The following is a 24,747-nucleotide window of genomic DNA, read 5'->3' as shown; positions in this document are numbered from 1 at the left end:
GCATCTAAAATAAATCTGCAGTTGATTTGACCCGGGAGATTCTTTTTAGTTTGTCTTTTGGTTTAGGTTGTCTGTAAACATGAAAGCAGGTGGAGACACAGCTGAGGCTGGCAGAGCAGAGAGAGGGGCCTAGAGGAAGGGAGGAGTTCATACTCATGATGGAGGAAGAGCTGTAGTATTTCTTGCAGGAAAGATCTGACTGAACTGAGTTTTTCAATACTGTAAATTGAGCATTTGTGTGCAGTTTATTTATATATGTGTGTGTGTGTGTGTGTGTGTGTGTGTGTGTGTGTGTGTGTGTGTGTGTGTGTGTGTGTGTGTGTGTGTGTGTGTGTGTGTGTGTGTGTGTACCACATAAGGCTGAATGTCCTAACTCAGAGTTTGATTGTTGAACAAAAATAATCCCAGACTGCATAATTCATAGTCGCCATTATATGTTGTCATATGATAAGAGATATGATGAAGAAGTCACATTTATGTCAGAAAATGACATAATTTTTAGCTTCCTTAGAAGGTTTCTGTGTTTGTGCAAACCAACTGTTTCATCAGTTGTCTGGGTGGCTGATCTCAGATGATCTCTCAGGTGCAGCGAGGGTTGGCGGTGGTTACACATGATTGGATGTACTGCCAAAATCTCTGAAATGACGTTGGAAGTAGCTCATGGTAATGAAATGAACATTCAGTTCAAAGGCAAAGGCTCTGGTGGACATTCCTGTAGTAAGCATGCCAGTTGCACGCTCCCTCAAAACTTGTGGCATGTGTGGCATTGTGTTGTATGAAAGAACAGCAAATTTTAGAGTGGCCTTTTATTGTGACCAGTTCAAGGCCCACCTGTGTAATTATCATGCTCTTAAATCAGCATCATGATATCCCTCACCTTCCAGGTGGATGGAAAATGCTCACTAATACAGATTTTAACACATCTGTGAACAGTTTGAGAGAAATAAGTCTTTTGTGTACACAGAGGAAATCTTGGATCTTTTACTTTAACTCGTGATCATGTAATCGTCTATTATACTAATCGGAAATACATCTCTTTAGCTACCAAAACACTGGTTGTAATAATAATAACTCTTTTTTTCCAATGGCTGTGAACTTTATCCCATCACTCATCACTGGGCAGCTGTGGCTGTGGTGTTGAGCGTTCGTCTTCCAACCAGAGGGTTGGCAGTTTGAACCCAGTCTTCCCCATCTGCATACTGAAGTGTCCTTTGGCAAGTGCTGAAGTTGACCCTCATTGAAAAAAAGTGGTCAACAAGACTAGAAAAGCGCTATTTGAATACAAACCATTTACCAAGTTCACATCATGAGAAAGGGTAATCCAAAATTGAAATGGCTGTAGTGATAAAAATAGTGATTTAAAACAAATTAGCAGACAAAGTGATAAGCACTAATTCTTATTAGGGTTGGGTTAGAAAAGGAGTGCTGTGATCTACTTTTCTGGCTGTAGAGTTCTGAATCGGCTGTTAATTATTTATGATATTTTAAGGTAGACCAGATATTAGGGCATCACTGTAGCCAGCTTGCGCAAAGTAAAGGCATGTCTCAGAGTAAAATCAGAATATGACAACAAGATCTTCAATCCATGGTCTGAAACAACCTCACTGGTTGTGGTGGTGTAACCTATTGAAGAACGTTTTCATGGCAAACCTTGGGGACTTTAATACCAACCAATCTATTACAATATTACTGCACACCATATAGATATCTGTATGGCAACAGTTTACCATCCTCTATGGCTACTTCCATTATGAGAATGCTCCATGTGACAAAGCAAATATCTGTGACTGGATTCATGAACTTGACAGTGAGTACAGTGAACTTCAATGGCCTCCTTAGTATATCTGAATACAGAAGAATATGAATGTGCAGCTGACGAATGAAAATAAAAATGCAGCAGAACCTTAAAGAAATGTTTTCAACATCTTGTGGAATCCATGCAACAAAGAACTTAGAATGTTTTCAGTGCAAATGGACGCTCCGCTCAGTATTAGTGTGGTGTTAATCGCACTTGTGGGTCTACAAACACATTTTCTCCTGTTTTTAATGCCTCCCAGCCTCTCCACACTGGATTGGTTAACAATTGCCACCTTCTGGTCATTTTGAGCATTGTGTTTCTGAATATAGTCTCCATATACTTGGCTTTCAGAAAATAGAATTAAATTCATTTGCATAATTATTGCACATTATACATGTATAATAATAACAATAATAATAATAGTAAGTGAGTGGGTGAGTACTCCAAAGCGATACCACCAGCAACAAAATAATGGGCCTAAGTGGAGAAAGAACTCACGGCCAAGTTGCTAAATGTGCTTTATGAACCGCTGATGCCAAATGGGATGATAACAGAGACGATCAAAGAGGATTATCTATGTTAGAAAAGGTTCTCTTGACCCTGACGAACATTGTGAAATTCATCAAGAATTACCAGTTCCATGAAATCTCTTGTCTGGCCTTTGAAATTCTGGATAGGAGCATTTAAGACCTGACAAAAGAGAATAATATGCCACTGTGTCTCGGTGAAATCAGCCCTGTTTACTGGTGGCATTAGAAGCACATTGGCTTCATTCACATGGACTTGAAACCTGACAACATAATGCTCGTCAACCACAGGGATCAGTCATTTAGGTTCAAGCTCTTTGGAGAAGCTTGTCCAGTGAACCAAGTGAAGGCTGGAATGACCATACAGCCGCTTGCTTACAAGGCTCCAGAGATGACCAGAAAAACTAGACAGCCCCCAGTATGAAGGAAGGATGGTATTTTTAGACTTCTTGAAGTGATTTCTCTCAAAGAAGCCCTTAACCATTGTTTCATTACTGTGGCTCACCTGGTCAAAGAAATGGAAACCAACTCCTACACACACACACAGCCTTTCCTGTCATTTATGTTTTGTCCATGTGTTGTATTGATGAATCAAATGATTCATCGGATCGAGAGGACTCCAGTGCTGAAGATTCCAACACTGGAAATGTAATAATTGACTCCTCAGGCATGAATAGTTCCAGCAAAGAAAATTGAGTGAGTTAGAGTTATTGGATTTCCACTCGTGGTAACGATGAAGGTGATGAAGAGGTAGCCACCTCTTAATACGATGTAGATTATGGAGGAGTCCAGATTTTAAGTCCAAGCCAAAAGAGCTGGGTTTAAATGTTGTTAGTTTTTTAAAACAGTGGGGCTGCATCTGCCATCAGACTTGTTGATGCTGAAGATCTCAAGACTGGCCATGATGGAGCTCCTGGGAAGAAATGATTTAAAGCAATCTGCACATTTTTCAGCAGAATGAAGAAGGGAGTGGTTTTCATCTTAAAACCTACAAAGAACTAACTGCCAAAAAATAATACATTCCCATTATATATAACATTCGAATTATATAAAAGCATTCAATTTGCAACATCTTCATGTTCTTTGATAATTTGTTATTTGAAGTAAGTTCTGCTGTCTTACAAGCCAAAATGTAACTGCGTCACTGACATAGTTTTTCATTGGATGCAGAAATCATTAAGATTTAAGTTTAGTTCCTTCTTTTAATTCATCAGCCATTATGTGTATGTAAAATCAGTTGCTCAGTCAATCAAAATAGCCCATATTGACAAATCACAACTTGTCTATAGGGCTTAACTAGGTGTGACATTAACCCTCAACAAGAGTAAGGAAAAACTACCAAACAAAACTATTAACAAGAGAAAAACATAGAAACCTCAGAGAGAGCCACATGTGAGGGATCCCTCTCCCAGGACAAAAAGAAGTGCAGTAGATGCTACATGTGACTGAACACATCTTTACAACAGATTTACAATATTTACAGCATTGATTAGAAGAAACAGTTTGTAACGTTATGGAAAGTATGTCAATGTTTAAAGTTTTCATAAATAAGAAAATTGAGATGAAGGGAGAAGCAATGACAATTGAAATTGAGGAGTTTTTGTCAGTAATGGTAGAGTATGTGAGAAGACATATTGTATATCAAGCAGTCTTGTTGAGAGAGAGGCGAGAGAGACCAGGAACACTTGAGCACCATCAGGTATCAGATCTGACTAGTTAAATGAAAACCATAACAGTGTAAAGAAGTTATTGATTATTATTGATAGCAGCAACAATTCATATTATAATTTATTACTAATAACTATTGTTAATGATAATAATAATAATATAATAATAATTGTTGTTGTTCTAGTGCAGCACTGGAGTCAGAGATACCTGTAAAAAGAGAGAAAGAGAGAGAGAGGTCTGTAACAAATAATATTATGGTAATTATATAGTAAGAAATATTGAATTATTTATATATATATATATATTTATATTTGGTCTATATAACTACAAGTTTGCAAGTTATTTTGACACACACACACACACACACACACACACACACACACAGAAAAATGAATTTCAGACTTAAACATCAGAGCCCAGTAGAGCTCATACCTTCATCAAGGCCCAATAGTCTCCTTAAATTGAATCAAGACAGACTTATGCATTAGAATGTGCAATAAAGCACATACTAATGCATATCTGCAAATATGCTTGTTTTTTTTACCATGATTCTTTTAACTTTCCTTGGGAAATTAGTAAAAATGTCAACACCCAGTCTTCGACAGACAGACAGAACGACACTGAAAAACAAACAGGAGTGAAAACCTAACCTCATAATAATAATAATAATAGTTGTTCTCCTGCAGTTCTGGAGTCAAAGATACCTGCAATGAGAGAGAGAAAGAAAAAGAGGGACTATGGGAGAAAAAAAGAAACATAGTTATTGACATGTATTAATAAGTAAAATAAATAAATGAGTGTAAGGGGGCAGAGAGAAGTGAAGAAGTGCTCAGTGCATGATGGAAGTTCCCCCAGCAGTCTAGACCTACAGCAGCATAACCAAGGGATGGTTCAGGACTCACCTGATCCAGAACTAACTATATCTTTATCAAAGAGGAAAGTTTTAATTTTAACTTTAAATGCAGAGATGGTGTCTGCCTCCTGAACCCAGAGTGGGAGCTGGTGCCACAGGAGAGGAGCCTGGTAGCTGAATGCTCTACCTCCTGTTCTACTCTTACAGACTCTTGGAACCACAAGAGAGCCTGTGTTTTGTGAACAAAGTGATCTATTTGGATAATATGGTTTTATCAGCTCTTTGATATATGAAGGGGTTTGATTGTTAAGGGCTTTATATGTGAGGAGCAGGATTTTGAATTCTATTTTACAGGGAGCCAATGTAGAGAAGCTAAGACGGGAGTAATATGATCTCTCCTTCTAGTTCCTGTCAGCACTTGTGATGCAGCATTTTGGACCAACTGGAGGCTTTTCACAGATTTCCTGGGACATCCTGATAATAAAGAATTACAGTAATCTAGTCCAGAGGTAACAAATGCATGGACTAGTTTCTCAGCATCCTTCTGAGACAGGATGTTTGTAATTTTTACAATATTGCTCACTTTTACTAAATATTTTATGCAATCATTGTGATGAAGAATATCAATGCAGTCAGACTGTGTCAACAGTCCATCCAAAGATACAGTGAGAAGGCATATTAGAGCTGCAGTGTGTGAACTCCCTCATTACACAGATGAAAGCACATCTGTGCACATGAGTGTAGTGGTGTAAAAAACCCAAAGGCATTGGTCTAAGGAGATGTGGAACAAAGTTGTGTATTCAGATGAGTCATCCTTCACCATATTCTGCACTAGTGGGGGAGTACATGTGTGGTATGCCCCAAAATCGTGCAACCACTTTTGTGTTTATTTATTTTAATTGCCTGGATTTCTGTGAATTTCAGGGTCTAATATTCCTAATAACATATGTGATAGTCACATTATTCTATGTTTCATGTGCATTATGGAGAGATCGGTTAATGACAGCAGCACTCAGGTGGAACGTTTGGCACCGGAGCAGTTGCACCCCAGACTGTCTCTTTGGGGGTAACATCCACCCACATGTCAGATGCAGTCTAGATGATGAACTGAATGCGCTGTCTTCAATGCTGCTGCATTCCCACTGTATTTTACAGATGACTTTGTTGCTGTGGTATCAACCCTGGGACCTGTAACACATGTGTCGTGCATACCAAGAGAACAGTACTGGCCTAAAGGGCTTGACTTTTACAGTTAGGGTGTTCTATTGCTCAGTGGGCGGGATTTTGTTGCAATAGTTTGGGTCCACTTGTCTCCTCAGAGAGAGGAGCCACTGCAAATAAATCAAATCAATCCAATGAAGGAACATTTCTATCCTGGGGACTCATCCAGGATGACAATGCCACCATCCATAGGGCATTGACTGAGTGGTCAGTGAATGGTTTGATGATGTGAATCATATCGCTGGCTGAGGTTTGGAGCGGTCGTCCTCCAGGTTACCTTTTTTAACGTTCTCTAAGTCATCCCACTAACCTCATCTTAAGTAACCACTGACTTTTCAACAAGAACGTAAAAACAGTGTAATAATCATTCCTCTAATTTTTTCTATATCTACCTCCTACATATATATATCTATTTCATGTGCAATATTAATATTCAATTTTAGGTGCTAGTGCAATACTTCTGAATTGTTACATCCCAATGTATATTCTCCACTCTCATGTGCAATAATAGCTGTGAATTTTCCAGTATCTTTGTATATTGTTTAAATTTTTCTTTATATATATGTATACATATGTATATTTTTATTCTTGTTTTTGTATTTTTATCTTTATTTATATATATATATATTATTTTTTTTGTCTCTTTCCTAATGCCCCTCTGCTGCTGTAATGTTGCCATTTCCCCAGTGTTGGATTAATCTTAATTCTTAATTCTTGATTCTTATCTTATCTTATCTTAAAAACATTCTCGGAAATAACCTTTTAGAAAACATCTAGGGTCCTTTTAGTAATGTTATTTTAGTGCAACTTTTACGCACACACACACAAACACACACACACACACACACACACACACACACACACACACACACAAATGGGTTGGACAAAAGTAGAGACACCTCTCTCAAGTGTTAGTGAAGACATAGAGCCATTGCATTGTACTGCATTATGTTTGGGTGGGTGTGCCTAATAAAGTGGAAAGTGTGTGTGACAGCAATCCTTTTGTTTTCTGACAAAGGGGCTTATGAGATAACATTGCTTTGCAGTTGTACGTACACGTTGAATCCGTGAATGCAACAGTAGCGCGTGTACGTCTGCTCCGCCCACCTTTCTCCGATCTTCGCCCGATTCCACCCGAGTCGTCTCCGAAAAGTAACTCGTGGTCCCATTTCATTGGCGGAACGCTCGTCCAATGAGCGGCGGCCATCTGTGCAGGGCTGTCAGCGGTCGAAGTTGTGTGGTGACGTTTCCTCGTGTCTTCATCAGCTGAGTTCCTCTCCGGGCTGCTCTCTTCGCCTCTGGTACCGGACAGGAGCCGACATGAAGCTGCCCGCCGCCGCCCTCACGCTCTTAGCGTCCATAGCTGTGACCGTCGACGCCACCGTCTACTTCAAGGAGCAGTTCGAGGATGGAGGTGGAGTAGAGCCAGTTCTTGTTCTGTTGCTCTGTATGAGAAGTGTTGTGAAAGCTGCTTCCAACGGTGCTTTCGTTTGGGCGCTTTCTCTTTTCACTGTGTGATAGATAACATAACATCGATGTGTTATTATAATCAATGATGTCAAAGTTAGGCCCTGTCTTGTCTGTTAGTGAGGGAGGACGTGCGCTTAACAATTCAAAAATAAGTAAAGGACCCTCATAAAGCAGTAAAATGAAAATCCATTTGCTGATTGAAACGACATCTGTGATATTTTCTAAACCATAAATGTAAAACGAAACAAAAAACATGAATTGACGTCCTCGCGTGTTCGTCGAGAACTGTTTTCACTTTTCATATCGCGCTGAGCAGTATACGAGCTCTCAGGTGAAATCGTCCATATCTGGAGGTGTGTGTGTTCATCAGAATAAAAGCGCAAAACAGAGTTCTGTGAACTACCAAGAGGTGATACCTGAGTTCATCCATATAAAGCCCCGTTGATCTGTTCCACAGTTTACATGTAGATGTAGATGTGTTCTGAGGAAGCTGTGTGAACAGTCGGTGAGTAACCAGTGTGAATGCTGTGTTCCAGATGGATGGACGAGCCGGTGGCTCCAGTCCAAGCACAAGTCCGACTATGGCCAATGGAAACTGACAGCTGGAAAGTTCTATGGGGATGCTGAGGCTGATAAAGGTAATTCTCATACATTGTCTGTCATGGTCAGTTGGTTCAAATGGATATAGTATTGCTGCATTTGCATATGTAAGGGACTTGAAGATAGAGTCTTATGAAAATGAAGGTGAAAGAGGTCTGAAAGAGCTCTTAGCTCAGGCACTATGAGGAACTAAAGGAACTGGTCTGTGCAGTACGTGTGAAAAGTATTTGCAGGACTGGAGTAACCTGCTAGTGGGGCCTACTAACACCCCCGACTCTTAAAGTATCCACTACAGTTCTCTGTGCTGGGATACTCCAGAGCTCCAGATGCTAATTTAATTGAACCTAAATTTATTTCAAAGGATTTAACATAAAACATAGTTTGACAAAGTCCTTTTTTGAAACACATTCTCAAGATACCACACTCCCCTATGATGTCAGATGGAACTGTACTGTGGTGGTGTGTATTCCTAGATACATTTTCAATGAAAGTAGCATAAACCAGCACTTTTGGGCTCTGGAGTCCCGGGGCCTTTGAGCAGCTGCTTGACTCAGTTAAAAAAGAGAATATAAAATCTGTAAGAAGAAACTATTGCATGGTTGGCTAAAAAAGCCCTGACACGTTTGCTCCTTTTTAGGTCTTCAGACCAGCCAGGATGCCCACTTTTACGCCACGTCGGCCCGCTTTGAGCCCTTTAGCAATGAGGGAAAGCCCCTGGTCGTTCAGTTCACTGTCAAGCATGAACAGAAGATTGACTGCGGAGGCGGCTACGTCAAGATCTTCCCCTCTGACCTCGACCAGAGTGATATGCACGGAGACTCTCAATATTACATCATGTTTGGTGAGTTTGTTCTGTCATGTTTGTTTTGTAAACGGCCTGAGCATGGAACATAACTTTTGGAGAGATGTATGATGCACTTTCCTGATAACAAATTTTGACATTCATCTGTTTTAAATGCAATCATTGTTTTTGCTTAATCTTTAATGTTAAATAATAGAAATTAAATTTATCTCAATGTCTCCAGGGCCTGACATCTGTGGATACAGCACAAAGAAGGTTCATGTAATCGTGAATTACAAGGGCCAGAACCACCTCATCAAGAAAGACATCAAATGCAAGGTTGCCTTAGCAAACAGCACATTGAATAATTTAGACATTATTCATACTTTCTCTTGCTCCTTTTAAATTCACTTCTTCCTCTCCCCAGGATGACGAACTGACCCACCTGTACACATTGATACTGAACCCAGACCAGACGTATGAGGTGAAGATCAACAATGAAAAGGTGGAGTCTGGCTCGCTGGAGGATGACTGGGACATGCTGCCCCCAAAGAAGATCAAGGACCCCGAGGCCAAGAAACCCAGCGACTGGGATGACAGGGCCAAGATTGACGACCCCAGCGACACCAAGCCTGAGGTAGGAAATGATTTTAAAACTCACTAACTTAGCTCTTATGTGCAATGTGAATGGATATGATCATCATTTACTCCTGGCTCACGTGACTTATGAGTAGATACTATTTTTAATTGACTTTGGCTCTGATCAGCAGTGATTGAAATGTGGTCAACTCGCTTATTTGGCAGACAGCGAGGTGAGAGAGCCTCTTTATTTTCACGTTTGTGCTACTACTGGCAATAGGGAAGGAGTCACTTACCTTTTTTTCCACGGTCTTACCTGCGTTTTGGGTACTGTGATGGAGGGATGGAGAACTCAGGGGGCAGCGTGTGTCTTACGCACAAAGGTTTATTGCAAGCTTGATGTAAATGAGAGACGAATGGGTGATTGTCAACCCCAAGTCTAAAGCTGTCTTACACAGCAATCCCAATTTACCTCCTTCTCTCCCCACCTCGCATCACCTATTCCAACAACACGTTCCATGAAAAGGCTAGAATGAAAGGCTAGAAATGCGGTCACTCTCTATGTTACATGTAGGTGTTAGCATCTTATTGAAGAGTTAAACCTAAATCCTGTTCTGTCCTTGCATCTTGATTCTAATATAATTTAGAAAAGAGTTGGTGCCTCTCTGTCTGGGGGTTTTGAATGAGATATGATATTCACTGTTCCATATACATTTTAAACCAGCTTTGAAAAGCCAGAAAAAATATATATCGTATGCACAGGGTTATTAAATTGCATTTTTAATGATTTGAGTGGTAACTCCGAACCTGCCATTTTCCAGGACTGGGACATGCCAGAGACCATCCCTGACCCTGATGCCAAGAAGCCTGACGACTGGGACGAGGACATGGACGGAGAGTGGGAACCCCCCATGATCACCAATCCAGAGTATAAGGTACAGCTTGTGCTGCCAAGCACATGGGCCAGAGCTTTGGTCAATCACCATATCAAATTCCTTTATTGGTGTTTGTGTAGAATTGAATGTATGTTTTAGGTTTTGGGTCGGGGGTTTATATTTTGAAGGCATTATGTCTGTCACGGAACTGGTGGGATAACAAGCAGCTCTAACCCCTGTCGTGTTATCTCTGCAGGGGGAGTGGAAACCCAAACAGATTGACAACCCTGACTACAAGGGAGCCTGGGTCCACCCTGAGATTGACAACCCAGAATACACTCAGGATGCCACAATGTACAAGTTTGACAACATTGGAGTTCTGGGCCTGGATCTGTGGCAGGTAACAATCTCCTCTCACACTGACAGAGTCTAAGTGTATATATACAGAGTTAATGAATGTTATGTAGTAAAAGTCTATGATGCAAGAGTTGAATACGAGGGGGGTTCCTTGAATAAATGATTACTGTGTTTGTCTTCAGGTAAAAGCTGGCACCATCTTTGACAACTTCCTGATCACTGACAATGTCAAAGAAGCTGAGGAGTTTGGGAAGGAAACCTGGGGAGTTACAAAGGTAGGACTGTATTCAGATTGACTAAATACTGTACTGTATATTTGAGACCAAATAAAATAATATTTTATCTACTTTGACTATTTAGCTGCATTTACCTTAATTTAAAAAATGTTCCTTCTCACCACTGCAAAGACCCAGTGTTTGATTCGCAGCAACATTGTTGATTAATTCTATGAACATGGGGAATGGGAAGCCAGCAGGGATAACATCATTGTACTTTGTCGTTCAGTGTTGTTTGGTGGGACATACCAGGAGATGGTTAAAGTGTCAAGGAGCGTAATGTGTAGAGGACAGGCCATTTTAAATTTTGATAAAAGATGGCATTTTAGTCGCATAGAATTTTTCTTTAGAAATTTCTAAGACGTCTGAGGAAAATGTTCATATTTCCAACAATATAATCCTTCTTTCATTGTATCTGCCTTTCCTGCATTACGTCACCCACATGCTAGGTTGTTAAATTGTTAACAGCGACAGCAAGGTTAACATTTGCGTCCATGTTGTCGTTACTTAACCAACTCAACTCCAAGCACACCATGTATACAACTTCCCACTTCATAACCACAAGCTCATTAGTTCAATTTGAAAGTAGCAAATTAGTGATCATCTTCAACGACAACTTTACCACCATCCTCTTGTTCAAAACATAAAATAACTTTCTTTTCCCACCAGGAACCAGAGAAGAAGATGAAAGAGGAGCAGGAGGACGCAGAGAGGAAACTGAGGGAGGAGGAGGAGAAGAGCAAGAAGGTTGAGGAGGAGGATGATGAGGAAGATGGTGAGGAAGAGAATGAGGGGGAAGAGGGTGAGAACGACGAGGAGGACACTGGGACAGAAGACGACAGTGACGTGAAAGAGAAGGATGAGTTGTAGAGAAGCCTGTGGACTGCTGTGTGCTTCTCTCTGTGCGGGTCCAAACCACAGAAAATGAGTGAAAGCCACTGATGGACTCTGGCCTGTCATACAGCAGCCATTTGTTCAAGTGGCAGGGGGGTCAGATCAGATTTATTTTTTATTGATCCTTGTTTTACTTTTTTTTGTCTTCAGACTATAGAAGGGAGAAGGGTTTACTTGTTGTTTTTCCTTACGTTTTGGTTGAGAATTTTCTAATCTTATGCGATTTTCCTATTGTGGTCGATCCCGTGATGTGTGCGTGTCCTGCAGTTACTCACAGTGACAATTCCTTTTTATTACTGCGGTTGCTGGGATGTCCAGTAAAATCAAGGATCTGTGATATCTGGTCCATGCACTTTCCTCTCCTGTATGGTGTAGTACTGCTTGTTTTTCGAATGGATCCCCTTCATAATTTATTTAATCATAATATGAATCCACCGAAAATACACATGTCCTTCCTCCAATTCTGTGTGTGTGTGCCTGTGTGTGAGTGAGAGAGTGTGAGACTGCATAAAACAAACTGTGATTTTTTTTTTTTTACAATTCTCATTTAGCCATTTTTCTGGATGAGTGGCTGTTTTGGGTGCACACTGTTTTTTTCTGTTCTTGAGTTTCTGCCAATAAATTGAAGCTTCTCTCTAAAACCTGACCCCTGTTTTCAATGATGGTGGTAGATGTGAATATGTGAATGTAGGGCTATAGGCAATATAATAATTTTGATAATTGTCACAATATAAGTTTCATCAATAGCAATATAACAAAAGTCCAAATGTATTGATACAATACATGTGCAAGCACAGTGCAATGTTGAAAGGTTCAGTGTGTAAGATTTAGGTGAAATGGATCTATTGGCAGAAATTGAATATAAAATAATCCTAGTGATGTTTTCACTCGTGTATAATCATCTAAATTCTATGAATTGTTGTTTTCTTAACCCTAGAATCAGTCTTTTATATTTACATCTGGAGTGGGTCCTCTCTACGGAGGCCGCCATGTTTTTTACATATAGTCCAAACTGGACAAACTAAAACCTTTTTTATGACAACTGAAGCTGCCACAGGTTCTCTTTTATATTCGGACGGGAGTGGGTGTGAGATGAGGGGTGTTAAGCTGCAACATGCAACTTCACTTAATTGTGCACACAATCTTTTTTAACACATAGCCTAATAGATCTATCTCAGGTTTGTGAAATGATTTGCTTAATAAGTGTGTAATGCTCATAAAGAGGAGTTTAAAAACACAAGGAGCAAATCAGTCTATTAACTATTAATAACCACTGATATGAACATTTGTATCTTGATATAATTGTTGACCATATTGCTCAGCCATATGTTCAGTGTTTGCATGAGTTGTGACTTTTTGAAGCGCATGTGTCATCAAATTGTTGAAGTTGTTTTCTTAATTTGCAGTGCGCTGAGCTCTCTCGGCCACCTTAGCTTTGAAAATACCTGATCTAAATTTAAGTCTGAGATATGGCATCCTGAGATGCATTTGATGTCAACATTCAATTTAAAAACAAACGTTTTAATCAAATTTACGGCAGGCACATCAGACTTGTGTCTATTATCAGCCTTATAACCGCTACAGGAAAAATACTAAACATGAGCCACGAGCAGACATTAGACCGCACTACCGGGTTTTTTTTTTTGGCTCATTTATCTGCGTTCTCCGTCTGTTGAATATTTCCGACGGCACTTGAATGCGGCAGCGTCCGGTGCCTCGCGTCCAGCGGTAGGTGGCGCTCGTGGCCCTCGGCTGCACTGACAGCAGACAGCTGAGTCACAGACCGCGTTCAGGAGGCTCGCTCGCATCAACGCCAGGTAAACAGCGAGGGAAGGAGCCCGCGGAGCCCGAGGACTCGACCCGACAGCGAGCGAACTTTGTGGCCGCAGCCGCCCTGGAACCATGCTGACGATAACACTGAAGACCCTCCAGCAGCAGACGTTCAAGATAGAGGTAGAGGCAGAAGTGACGGTGAGTACAAGTCCAACGGGCTCGAGTCAACAGGCCGGGAGCTGCCGCTCACGCTGGGGCGCTCGCGGGGGGGGGTGGCAGCTAACGTCGAAGCGTGGCCGCGGCGCCGGCTGCTCGGCTGCGCGTGAAGCAGGAGGACGATGCGTGGTGCGTGTTTCGAACACTGCCGTCACCCGAACATTACAGACATGTCTGATCTTTCACTGGCCGGGTTCATGCGAGGTGATGGAGCCAGCGTCACGCCGAGGCTCTCCCTTCAAAGTAAAGGCGCAGGGTCTTTGAGGGGATTCAAGCATGCCACTGTCTGTGTGAAAATGAAACCGTAGGATCGTGTGTTGATGGGCTGAATAATGCAAAGGAACGCAGTATATTATACTGTGTGTGTTCTTTTCCACAGTGTACGTGAAAGAGGCATGCCGGGGGATTTATTTTGAAAACAAGGACCGGAAACGTCTTTACTTTACGTGTAACTTGATGGTTGACTTGTTTTGTGTCTCACCATGAATGACGGTGCAATAATTTCAAACTCCTCATATTAGCTCTGTATAGCTAATCATTTTGAATTATCATGCAGCAAGAAATAAAGAATTATTTATATTTGGTTTATATTGCTAATGATATTTCTATATCGTGTTGTAAGTAATATAGAATTAGTTATATGAGATGTTTACAACTAATAATCTTTCCTTACACACTAAGAAATATAGAATTATTTATATCTGGTTTATATTACTAATTATATTTCCATCTCATATAGTAAGTAGTCTAGAATTATTTATGTTTGCTTTATATTAAGAATAATATTAAAATATCATAAAGTAAGCAATCTAGAATCATTTACATTTGCTTTATATTAAGAATAATATTCCACATTAAACAGTTAGTAATCTAGAATTATTTATATTTGGTTTATATTACTAGTGATATTTCCATATCATATAGTAAGCAAGCTAGAATTATTATATTCAGTTCTATTCAGTTAAATTGCATTTGTATAGTGCCACATCACAATAAACATTACCTCAAGGCACTTTACATAGAAGGTCAAGACCTCAAAACTTATAGACGAAACCAACAGTTCCCACAATGAGCAGCACTTTGGCGACTGTGGAGAGACAAACTCCCTCATTAACAGGGAGAAGCCTCTCGAAGAACCAGACTCAATGTCTGCCTCAATCCGTGTATCATTCATTTCACCGGTCAAGGCAAATCCTTGTGTCATTCATTCTTTTCATATTCAATTAGAAAACCAAAATCAGAAAATTCAAAAACAAGTCATTATTTCGTTATTCATTTATGAATTTAATACAAAGCACAAATAACCGGTTGGGGGGGGCAGAGAAAAATGGGGTAGAAAGAAGAGAGAGATAGGGAGGAGAGGGAGAGAGAGAGGAGGGAGAGACCAGGAACACTTGTGCACCATCAGCTTTCATCTCTGTGAAAACAACAAGAGTGTAACAATGTTATTGATTATTAATGGTAACAGCAACAATTCATAGAATAATAATTAATAATAAGTACTGTTGTTAATAATGATAATAATAATAATAATAATAACAATAATGATAATAATAATTGTTGTTATCCTGCAGCACTGGAGTCAGAGATACCCGCAAAGAGAGAGAGGTCTATAACAAATAATATTTCCTTATTATATAGTAAGAAATCTTGAATTATTTATATTTGGTCTAAATCACTACAAGTTTGCAAGTTATTTTAAAAAAAGGACACACACAAACACACTCACGCACACACACACACACACACACACACACACACACACACACACAAACACACAACTGACGCACACACACACAAACACACACACACACACCTTCACCAATGCCCAATAGTTTACTTATATCGAATCAAAACACACTTTATTCCACATACTATTGCATATCTGTAAATATGCTTGTTTTTTTTTTTTTACCATGACTTTTAATTTTCCTTGGGAAATTAGTAAAAATGTCAAAAACATCTTCAACAGACAGACAGAACGACACAGACAAACAAACAGGGGTGAAAACCTAACCTCCTTGATGGAGGTTAAACAGTTACATGTTCATATGAATGTTTCATTGACAGCAACAGCCGGCACATGTGTTCAGCGGCACAGTGTAACACCTATGAACACCTACACAGTGTAACACCTATTAACGTCAACGTTTTATCTGCTGATATTTTTAAGGTGAAAACCCTGAAGGAGAAAATAGAGGAGGACAGAGGGAAAGATGCATTTCCTGCTGCAGGACAGAAACTCATCTATGCAGGTGAGTGAGTCAGACAGGAAAAATGCATTGAAATATCATATTCACTGAAACAGCAGTGAGATGACTCCTCATCCTGATTAGGTTGTTATTATTAGTCCAAAGTTTGTTTTAAGTGACAAGCATTTATCTCCATGGACAGGAGTATGTTGCATGTCAAGGTGCTGTGACTGTTTCTTAAATTGAATTCAAAGCAGCACTTAAACTGCACCATATGCAGTAACATGAAACAGTCTACACTTCAATTACTAAAAGTTGCTCCACAGGATAATAACTTATCATCTGTGTAACTAAGTCTTGTTTTGATTCTGTTCAGGTTCATATTCACACGTGTCATTAATTGTTTTTTATTCACTGTCTCTGCTTGAATGCCACAGGCAAAATCTTAAATGATGACACCCCGTTGAAGGAGTACAAAATCGACGAGAAAAACTTTGTGGTGGTCATGGTTACCAAGGTCAGTGTCTTTTCAGATGGTTTATTAGAGACATTCATGCCATACTCAGACACTTTTACTCATTTCAAGTCACTTTAACTTTTCCTTAATGGTTGCTGCTCAGCAACTTGTAGTAGTACACAATTCCTGCTATGCTTTTAATATGAAACATTTAGCAGAAGTATAGCATTGGGGTGTGCTTATATCCTGTTTCATCACCTTTATTTGTTACATTAGGTTCCTTATGGTTGTTCTCTGGTTAAAAAGGAAGTTAACGACCTCCGAATCTATTGCGCAAAACATTACATTAAAGGGAACTGTGACCCTTGCCCTAGAAAGATTGAAAAAAATTGAATTGAACTGATACTGACATTTTTCATTTATTATAAACACAATAGGCTGGTGTAGTTAAGTGAAGCAACCAACGCAGTGTAACGTCCTGTTTGGTCATTATATCCCCACTACTAATGATCCTCAAATGTCTTTTCAGCCTAAACCAGCCCTTCCTCCACAAACAGCTCCTCAGCCAACTCCTCAACCAGCTGCAGCCTCAGCCTCAGCACCGACCTCAGCCTCAGCACCAGCCTCTGGTCCTGCACAAGAACCCTCCACACCGACACACACAGTGTCTGCGCCCACACCTGCCCCACAGTCAGTGCCTCCTTCTGAATCCCCATCTTCATCCCCTGTCCCAGAAAACACAGAATCGACTCCTGCTGAAGCATCAGCAGCTCTGGACTCAAATGTAATCCCAGAATCAGCTCCTGACTTGACTCCAGCAGTCACTCCTCCAGCCTCTGCCCCGGCTTCAGCCCCTGAAACTGATCAAACAGCCGTGGCCACTGCAGACCCCCCCACTCCTGCTACGCAGCTAGATGACAGTCCAAGTGAAAACCCTGAGAATCAACCATCCGTCACGGCACCAGTGCGCACTTCGGTTTCCAGGTGTGAGGAAACATATGTTCTTGTAGACTGGGAGTTTAATTAATTACACGAAACTTGATTAAATGAGTAAGAAATGTCTGTTTAGCTCTGTAAACATGTCATTTGAATTAGAACGTCACTATTTACCCGTTAAAATATTTATTCTTCCTGTGGTTTAAGTATGCTACTATCGCTTGGTAATAAAACAGCCTAACCTTATAAGAGGGTGGCCTGGTGATGCAGGAGTTAGCTGATATAAGAACACAGCATGGGATCCCCTAAGGATTCACAGCAAGTGTGTGTGTTGATGATGTTTCTATTACGTGACAGACACAAAACTGAGGAAAATCAGAAAGAATACAAATATCTCAGGATCAGTGGTGCCACTCAATGTCCAGCCCCCCCACTATCCTCAAAAGATTAGCAATTATAATTTAGTGTGGATACTGGTATGATGATTTCTCATTTTCCTTCAAATAAAGAGAGGGAGATTTCCTTAACTGAAAAAACCCCAAAAAAACAGGCCCATTGAAAAGACTGCATGAGTGTGTTCTAATTTGGTAAAGGGGACTGTTGGTATGTGCAATAGTGAGTGACCTTCTTGTTGCTCATGCTTGCACTTGCTTCATCATCAGGTAAAACACTCATTTAGTTTATGAATGACAACTCGTCAGCTACAGTTGGTGTTTACCTCTTATTAGCAAATATGAACGTGCAGTTACAGCACAACTGTGCCTAAATGTTGCCAATAGCTTTTGTCATTTTGTCTTGTTTCTTTGTTAAAACTGTGACCGTTTGTGCTCTGGAATATAGATCCACTCTTTTCTCTTTGTTTTTTTTCTCTCAGCCTTGTTGATGAACTAGGACTCCTTGAGGAAGCAGCATCAATACTGGGTAAAAGATCTGTCATTTTCCTTCTCTACATCAAAAATGAAATGATACTGTTGTGCTGGTTAGATTTATTTTTAATTTTTAACTTGTTTGCTTTGTACATCCAATATACGATATTATGTAAACATGTAAATGGACTCATTGGTAACTGATCAGAAATACATTATTTAAAATTTCCATGGATGACTTGCGTGTGAACTTTTGAATTGAAGGTTTTCATTTAATAACTGCTGGTACTGAGCTTCACATGGCATTTCCAGTGTGGCCTCATCTAGCTGTTGTTTTCAGCACACTGTAATGCAGATTATTGTTTGAATATTTCAGTGACATAAATGATAGGGATTTCATGGATATTTACAATGGCAGAAAAATTATACTACTAATAAATTCAACATCTATCAAGAAATAAAATCGGAAAAGCATTATATTACAAAGTGAGAGAAAACACACTGATGAAAACTGGTGATTTCCAGCATAATCTTGACTGTTACATTTGTGCCTCAACACAGATTTTTTTATTATATAAATATTTACCAGCTCATGAGCGCACAGCAGACACAGAACCTTACAATAAAAACCAGTGTGTAATGATAGTATTGAAACACGTAGCTAATCAGTGTTTGAATAAGTGATAATGTAGAATAAGGGATGGTTGAAAATATCCACTTTAGACATACAGTTTGTGAACTGTACTGGTAGATCCTAGGTGGAAATGTTCCCACTGTCACGATCTTCTTGCACTGAATACTCCACATGTCCCTTTAACCTTGTGAGTTATGGGATAGAGCCTGTATTTGATCAGTTCAAACCACAGCAGTGATTCAGTGACGTCATCATCCATGTGGTAAAGACAGTTTTAGCCAAGCCGTGGCAAAGAAATGCAAATGAAACAAGCTTTTGTTGAAACGGAACAGTCTGAGGGAAACTTTCATGTAACATAGTAATAGCGGTCAGGGATTCAGTGGTCAGTCATTGGTCCTTTTTCTTCAGGATCAAAATATCCCAGTTTTTTGCCGCCTCACTGTCCATTGTTACTGGAGCAGGAATTGTGAGCAGCGATTGGCGCATGAGCTTTCATGGTACAAATAGGCTATAAATGATTAAATAAGGAATATATTTTGATACCTACTGTTATTAGCCAGACACGTCTAAGACATGTATTGACTATTCCTCCTCACTTCATGCAGCATCCTTCCTCTGTTGTTGTTTCCACAGTGACAGGTCCAGCCTATGAGAACCTGGTGTCAGAGATCATGTCTATGGGTTATGAGCGGGAGCAGGTAGTTAATGCACTCAGAGCCAGTTACAACAACCCAGACAGAGCAGTGGAGTATCTACTGATGGTAAGGATTTAACCAGCTCTGCTGCTTGCCCTTTCTGCCCCTGTGTTCCTGGTTGTATAATAAATGTTTATGTACTGTAGGGTATTCCAGTGGAGACCAGTGATCTGCCACTTCAAGAGGTAGTTAGACACAGTGCTTCATCAAACTCCCCAAACCCTACCACAGAGGCACCGCAGCAACCACCAGTCACCTCTAACAGTAAGAGCACATATTTATTAAGATGCTTTCAGACATGCATTGAACTTCTGAGATCCTCTGGAGTCTTTCTGGAGAATGTGTATATATGAATGCAAATGTAGGGGGAGTGAAGACACACGACAGATGCAAAAATGAAAAAATCAGTGCCATGCATGTAGAAGACACCAACAAAGATGTCAAGAGAGTTTGTGTTGAGAAGAGCCGACCATGGCGATGTAATGTTAATAAAAACATGTGATGTCCACAGTCAAATTCATTTTTAGAAGTTTAACGTGCTTGCGTATTGTTGAGGGTTAAGGCCTAATTTTAGTGTTCAGGTTAGAATTATATTTACATTAGGATAAAGATACTCCCGGGGACTGACCACAGCTCTATGAGCCAGTGGCATGAGCGTCTTCTTTGACTCCTTAGTACCTGGAACTGTTCGGTGAAAATAACATTAAAGTTCTTTACATTATGACAGTAATGTTGTTTGAAAATGAGTGCTTTCATTGGAATAACAACTAGCTAAACAAAAAGTGGAATTTCCATGGACCGCTGAGCAGATGGGTCAGAGGATCACATGGTTCCACAAAGTCATACAGTTTTGGTCCCTGACATGATGCTACAGCTAACTTCTCATCAAGTAAGAAAATTACAACTAACACTAACTGACAATGTTATTAAGCTCATTTTTGGGGGGAAGTAGTTACGTCACCCTTGAGGACGAATGTATGCTCTTCCTATTGTTTCCCAGATATGGGGTCTCCACAACGGAGGTCTACAGTTGGACCCATCAGGGATGATGTTGCAAATTAATTAGTAGGACTGCTTTATGGCAGTAGTGGATTTTAGTTTGATTTTAGCATTAATTTGATTTTGCATCTGGATGAACTCACTGAACTATGCATAATCAAGGTTTCCTTTCTGGTAATTTTGTCTTTAAACTGTCTCCCACAAATTTTGTTCTGTCACACATCAACAGTAAGCAGCTCAGGGCCAGTGTCTACCAGTCAGCCTCCCTCTGCTGGTGGAGGTTCTGTCCCCACAGCAAACCCTCTGGAGTTCCTAAGGAACCAACCACAGTTCCAGCAGATGAGACAAATCATCCAGCAGAACCCGGCCCTCTTGCCAGCCCTGCTGCAGCAGCTGGGCAGAGACAACCCACAGCTGCTGCAGGTACCAATCCAGCACACTTGCCAAACCATCTGTTTGTCTGTTGCAAAGATGTTTTATTAATTCATTGGCAGAGCAGTAAGAATCTGCAATCTCACTCTGCTGATCAAGGAAAAGTGTCAACATTTAAAGATTGCAAGGGCTTATTTTATGTTTGCTCTTTTCTAATGAACTTCTGCACTTGAACAAGAAAAACATGTATGTATAATAGTACTGTATAATCTGTGTATAAAAAAATCTGAGTACACTTTTAACAAATTATGTTAAAATATAGAAATGATGGCTTTGCTTTAAAGAATCATTGTTTTTACCTTAACTTTTTTATCCTCTGTTTGTTTGGGTGGTTGTTCTGTAACCGTAATCATCTGTTTTGTGAGATCTTCATTAAGAGCTGGGAATGTGTACCACATATATATATGACAGTGCTCGTCCTGACTGATTGCATCACTTGCAGCAAATCACACAGCACCAGGAGCGTTTTGTACAGATGCTGAATGAGCCACGAGGTGGAGACACGGGAGACGAGGGCGCAGAGGCCCAGGGATTACCACAAACAAACTACATCCAGGTCACCGCACAGGAGAAAGAGGCCATTGAGAGGGTCAGTTCACCACTCACACTGACATTAACCTGCATCCAGATGTCTTGTTGTCTAGATAACTTCACAAAATTGCTATTATAAGAATTGGGTAAAAATGTACTCACAATAATGGTTAGTTAAACCTACGATAGTATCATGAATCGTCTAGAATTCAAGACAAAACTGAGGGAGACCACACGGTTAATGAGGGATTTGAAAGAAAATGTAATTTATTTATCATATAAGACAATGCTAGTCAAACACAAAAACCCTGTTGGTTGGGAAAAAACTCCACAAAAGCCACCAGCAGAGTGGGAGGGGTCATCACAATATATTTTTATGGTTATGTGTTTCAGAGTATGCATATGTGCATGTGACTTTATTTAGAAATGTAGTTGTGATGTTAGGGTTATGGGGAATGCCTTATGTCAACAAGCATCTATGTGTGTGTGGTGTTACAGTTAAAAGCGCTGGGCTTCTCTGAAGGCTTAGTCATCCAGGCGTACTTCGCATGTGAGAAGAATGAGAATCTGGCTGCTAACTTCCTGCTCCAGCAAACATGGGACGATGAGTAAGCAGACAACACCTGACACATCACCTGGACAGAGGGTTTTGGGAGTGGATGACAGTGCAATGCAAAATCCACTGGGGCTGGACAGGGACGTGGGGAGGAAGACAACATTTCTTTTCACGCCATTGTGACTGTGGTTTGATAAAGATGGTGACGATAACGACAACGATATGCTGTTCAAAGTTCGCTGTGCTGCCTGCTCTCCATACTGCTGTGATGATCATCAAAGGAGCTCCCACTGAGCTGTACCTCACTGCTGCTACATTATTACTGCTGCTGCTTGAGCTGAGAGAAGACATGTCAACAGTGTGCATCACCTTCACAGGCTTTTATGTAGAGTGTTTCTACTGCAGTCAGCTCACACAACATGTGTTAGACTACTATACATACACACTAGACATGCTGCACAGTGTGTTTGTGGTGAATGTATACACGATGAAAACGAATGCGTGTTCAGAAACGTTCCATGTTGGATTTAATTGAAATTGTAATGCAAACTGTTGACGTCACTGTTTTGAGAGCTAGCACTGCTTTATATTAAAGTTCAGACCGGGTCTGGTCATTTCTTCAGCTTCTTTTGTCCTTTGGAAAGAAAAATCTTGTAAAACATCTCAAACCAAACAAGTCCAAACAGCACAGATGTGTTCTGCAGATGTGCTCCTATGGCTCCATATTTGCTGGTGGAGCATTTGAAACTACCTATTTCCACTGGCAAAATAAATAATTTATGAATTATGATTTAATTTTGGATTTGTAAGTAAGAATAAATCCAATCATCATTTTTTAAAAATGTATCATCACTCACTATCATCAGAGAAACTGTTCTATTTCCATATTTTTATAATTTTTACTTGAAGGTACAGTGTGTAGAATTTAGTGATATCTAGTGTTGAAGTTGCATGTTGCAGCTGAACACCCCTCACCTCACCCTCTCCTTCCAAACATGAAAAAGAACCTGTGGTAGCTTCAGTTGTTATAAAAACTCAAAAGGTGTTTAGTTTGTCCAGTCTGGACTAATGTAAAAAACATGGCGGCCTCCATAGAGAGGACCCCCTCGATGTAAATATAAAGTATTTAAATATAAAGAGTCTTTTCTGGGGCAAAGAAAACTACAATTCATATAATTTAGATCAAACAAACTAGTGAAAACATCATGAGGATTATTCTACATTAAATTTCTACCAATAGATCCCTTTCACCTAAATCTTACACACTGGACCTTTAATTTCTCATAATTGGAAAATTACATTTTGATATTTTATGTTGTTATTGTTCCAGACTTATGTAGGGATGTTGCTTTTTTTGGACAGAAATGGGCTGCCAAAAAAGCAACATTAAAAGGAAGGTAAAATGTGTCTGCTGTAATTGAGCAATCAACACCATAAAAAGAAAAACAGTATATAATGTTGCCTTGGTTTTAAGATAGTGTGTGCAGCAGTGATGTGTCATGTGGAAGAAGTGGATCACTTTGCTTGATTTAGTCTTTTATGCTGTTTGACTGTGGGGGATTTGTTGGTTCTGTCATTTGAACATGGAGGAATTTGAAAGTTGTTGATGAGGTGCCACTCTACTCTGTTTTTTAATTTTAAAGAAAGGTTGTTTTAGTATTTCTTAGCTGGAATGAACAGGTGTAGTCCACTTCCTATGTTTAGCCAATTAAGTTCTGTTGTGATTGTTTCACATTTTCTATGCATTTTAAAGCTCCTACATGCCTTACTGGTAGACTTGGACATGTTTCATTCTACTAATGGTGTTGTAGTTTACCATACAGTGTTTAAGATATTTCAAAGATCAGTGTTGTAGGATTGGTGACCTTTGTCAAACTGGATGAATTATGAATTATTGATAATTTATGAGTCATTGCCTCCAAAATGGTCTAAAAGGAAGCTGAATAAGTGCCAGAAGCCAAAACAAAGAAAATTCAAAAAAAGATATATTTTCAGCATTCAGCATGTGCTTTGCTGTTTCTCCTGTTACTTTTCTATATTTTGTTTGAATAGAACTTGCTGCAGCCAGAAGTAAACTGTGGGGGGAAGGCACTTAACTGGGATGTATGCTGCTCTAGCTTGTGAGGAGTTGTTGGTTGCATGAGGTGATGAAACCACCAGTATCGTGTTGCTCTGATCTCAGTTTATCTGTTTTTTTCTTTTTGTTTTGGGTTTATGAAAATAATTTTAAAAAATGTACTTACAACCATGAACACTCCGGTTGAGGTTTTGCTGAATATTTTGGCGGAAAATAAACTCTTGTTCCACCATTGTGTAAAATAAATGGCTTTTACAAAGCGGCAATGTCTTATCATAAATGATTTGGTTGCAACAATCACATATTTCACTGTTAAAGCTTTTACTATATAAAACTATATCAGAAAACAGTAGACTACATCAGATTATATGAGACTACCTCAGATTATATAAAACTACATCAGATTATATGAGACTACATCAGATTATATAAAACTACATCAGATTATATGAGACTACATCAGATTATATAAAACTACATCATAA

The 24,747-nt window shown here is 39.8% G+C and overlaps 2 protein-coding genes across 2 annotated transcripts; both read left to right on the top strand.

Moving 5' to 3' along the window:
• The first annotated feature begins 7,125 nt into the window (after positions 1-7,125).
• On the top strand, positions 7,126-12,539 carry LOC109625829 (calreticulin-like). Its single transcript, XM_020081349.2, has 9 exons — positions 7,126-7,481; positions 8,074-8,175; positions 8,775-8,978; positions 9,163-9,257; positions 9,346-9,555; positions 10,319-10,432; positions 10,629-10,772; positions 10,912-11,004; positions 11,674-12,539. The coding sequence occupies exons 1-9, from the start codon at positions 7,388-7,390 to the stop codon at positions 11,872-11,874; spliced, it is 1,257 nt and encodes a 418-aa protein (XP_019936908.2). The 5' UTR covers positions 7,126-7,387; the 3' UTR covers positions 11,875-12,539.
• A 1,089-nt stretch (positions 12,540-13,628) lies between these two features.
• On the top strand, positions 13,629-24,528 carry rad23ab (RAD23 homolog A, nucleotide excision repair protein b). Its single transcript, XM_020080466.2, has 10 exons — positions 13,629-13,869; positions 16,061-16,142; positions 16,517-16,596; positions 17,066-17,520; positions 18,347-18,393; positions 19,606-19,733; positions 19,814-19,931; positions 20,896-21,089; positions 21,541-21,687; positions 22,128-24,528. Exons 1-10 carry the CDS (start codon positions 13,801-13,803, stop codon positions 22,239-22,241), a joined length of 1,434 nt encoding a protein of 477 aa, XP_019936025.1. The 5' UTR covers positions 13,629-13,800; the 3' UTR covers positions 22,242-24,528.
• The last annotated feature ends 219 nt before the right edge of the window (positions 24,529-24,747 follow it).

The sequence above is a fragment of the Paralichthys olivaceus genome, chromosome 3 (genome assembly GCF_024713975.1).
Source record: "Paralichthys olivaceus isolate ysfri-2021 chromosome 3, ASM2471397v2, whole genome shotgun sequence".
Taxonomy (NCBI): Eukaryota; Metazoa; Chordata; class Actinopteri; order Pleuronectiformes; family Paralichthyidae; genus Paralichthys; species Paralichthys olivaceus.
This window is presented reverse-complemented; position numbering and strand designations above follow the sequence as displayed.

What these genes read in the sequence shown, in the direction of transcription:
- LOC109625829 (XM_020081349.2), top strand. Translation starts at nt 7,388, where the DNA reads ATGAAGCTGCCCGCCGCCGCCCTCACGCTCTTAGCGTCCATAGCTGTG. An exon ending in TCAATATTACATCATGTTTG is followed by an intron (nt 8,979 to 9,162) that starts GTGAGTTTGTTC and finishes CAATGTCTCCAG; the next exon opens with GGCCTGACATCTGTGGATAC. An exon ending in TGGGCCTGGATCTGTGGCAG is followed by an intron (nt 10,773 to 10,911) that starts GTAACAATCTCC and finishes GTTTGTCTTCAG; the next exon opens with GTAAAAGCTGGCACCATCTT.
- rad23ab (XM_020080466.2), top strand. Translation starts at nt 13,801, where the DNA reads ATGCTGACGATAACACTGAAGACCCTCCAGCAGCAGACGTTCAAGATA. An exon ending in AGGTAGAGGCAGAAGTGACG is followed by an intron (nt 13,870 to 16,060) that starts GTGAGTACAAGT and finishes GATATTTTTAAG; the next exon opens with GTGAAAACCCTGAAGGAGAA. An exon ending in AGAAAGAGGCCATTGAGAGG is followed by an intron (nt 21,688 to 22,127) that starts GTCAGTTCACCA and finishes GTGGTGTTACAG; the next exon opens with TTAAAAGCGCTGGGCTTCTC.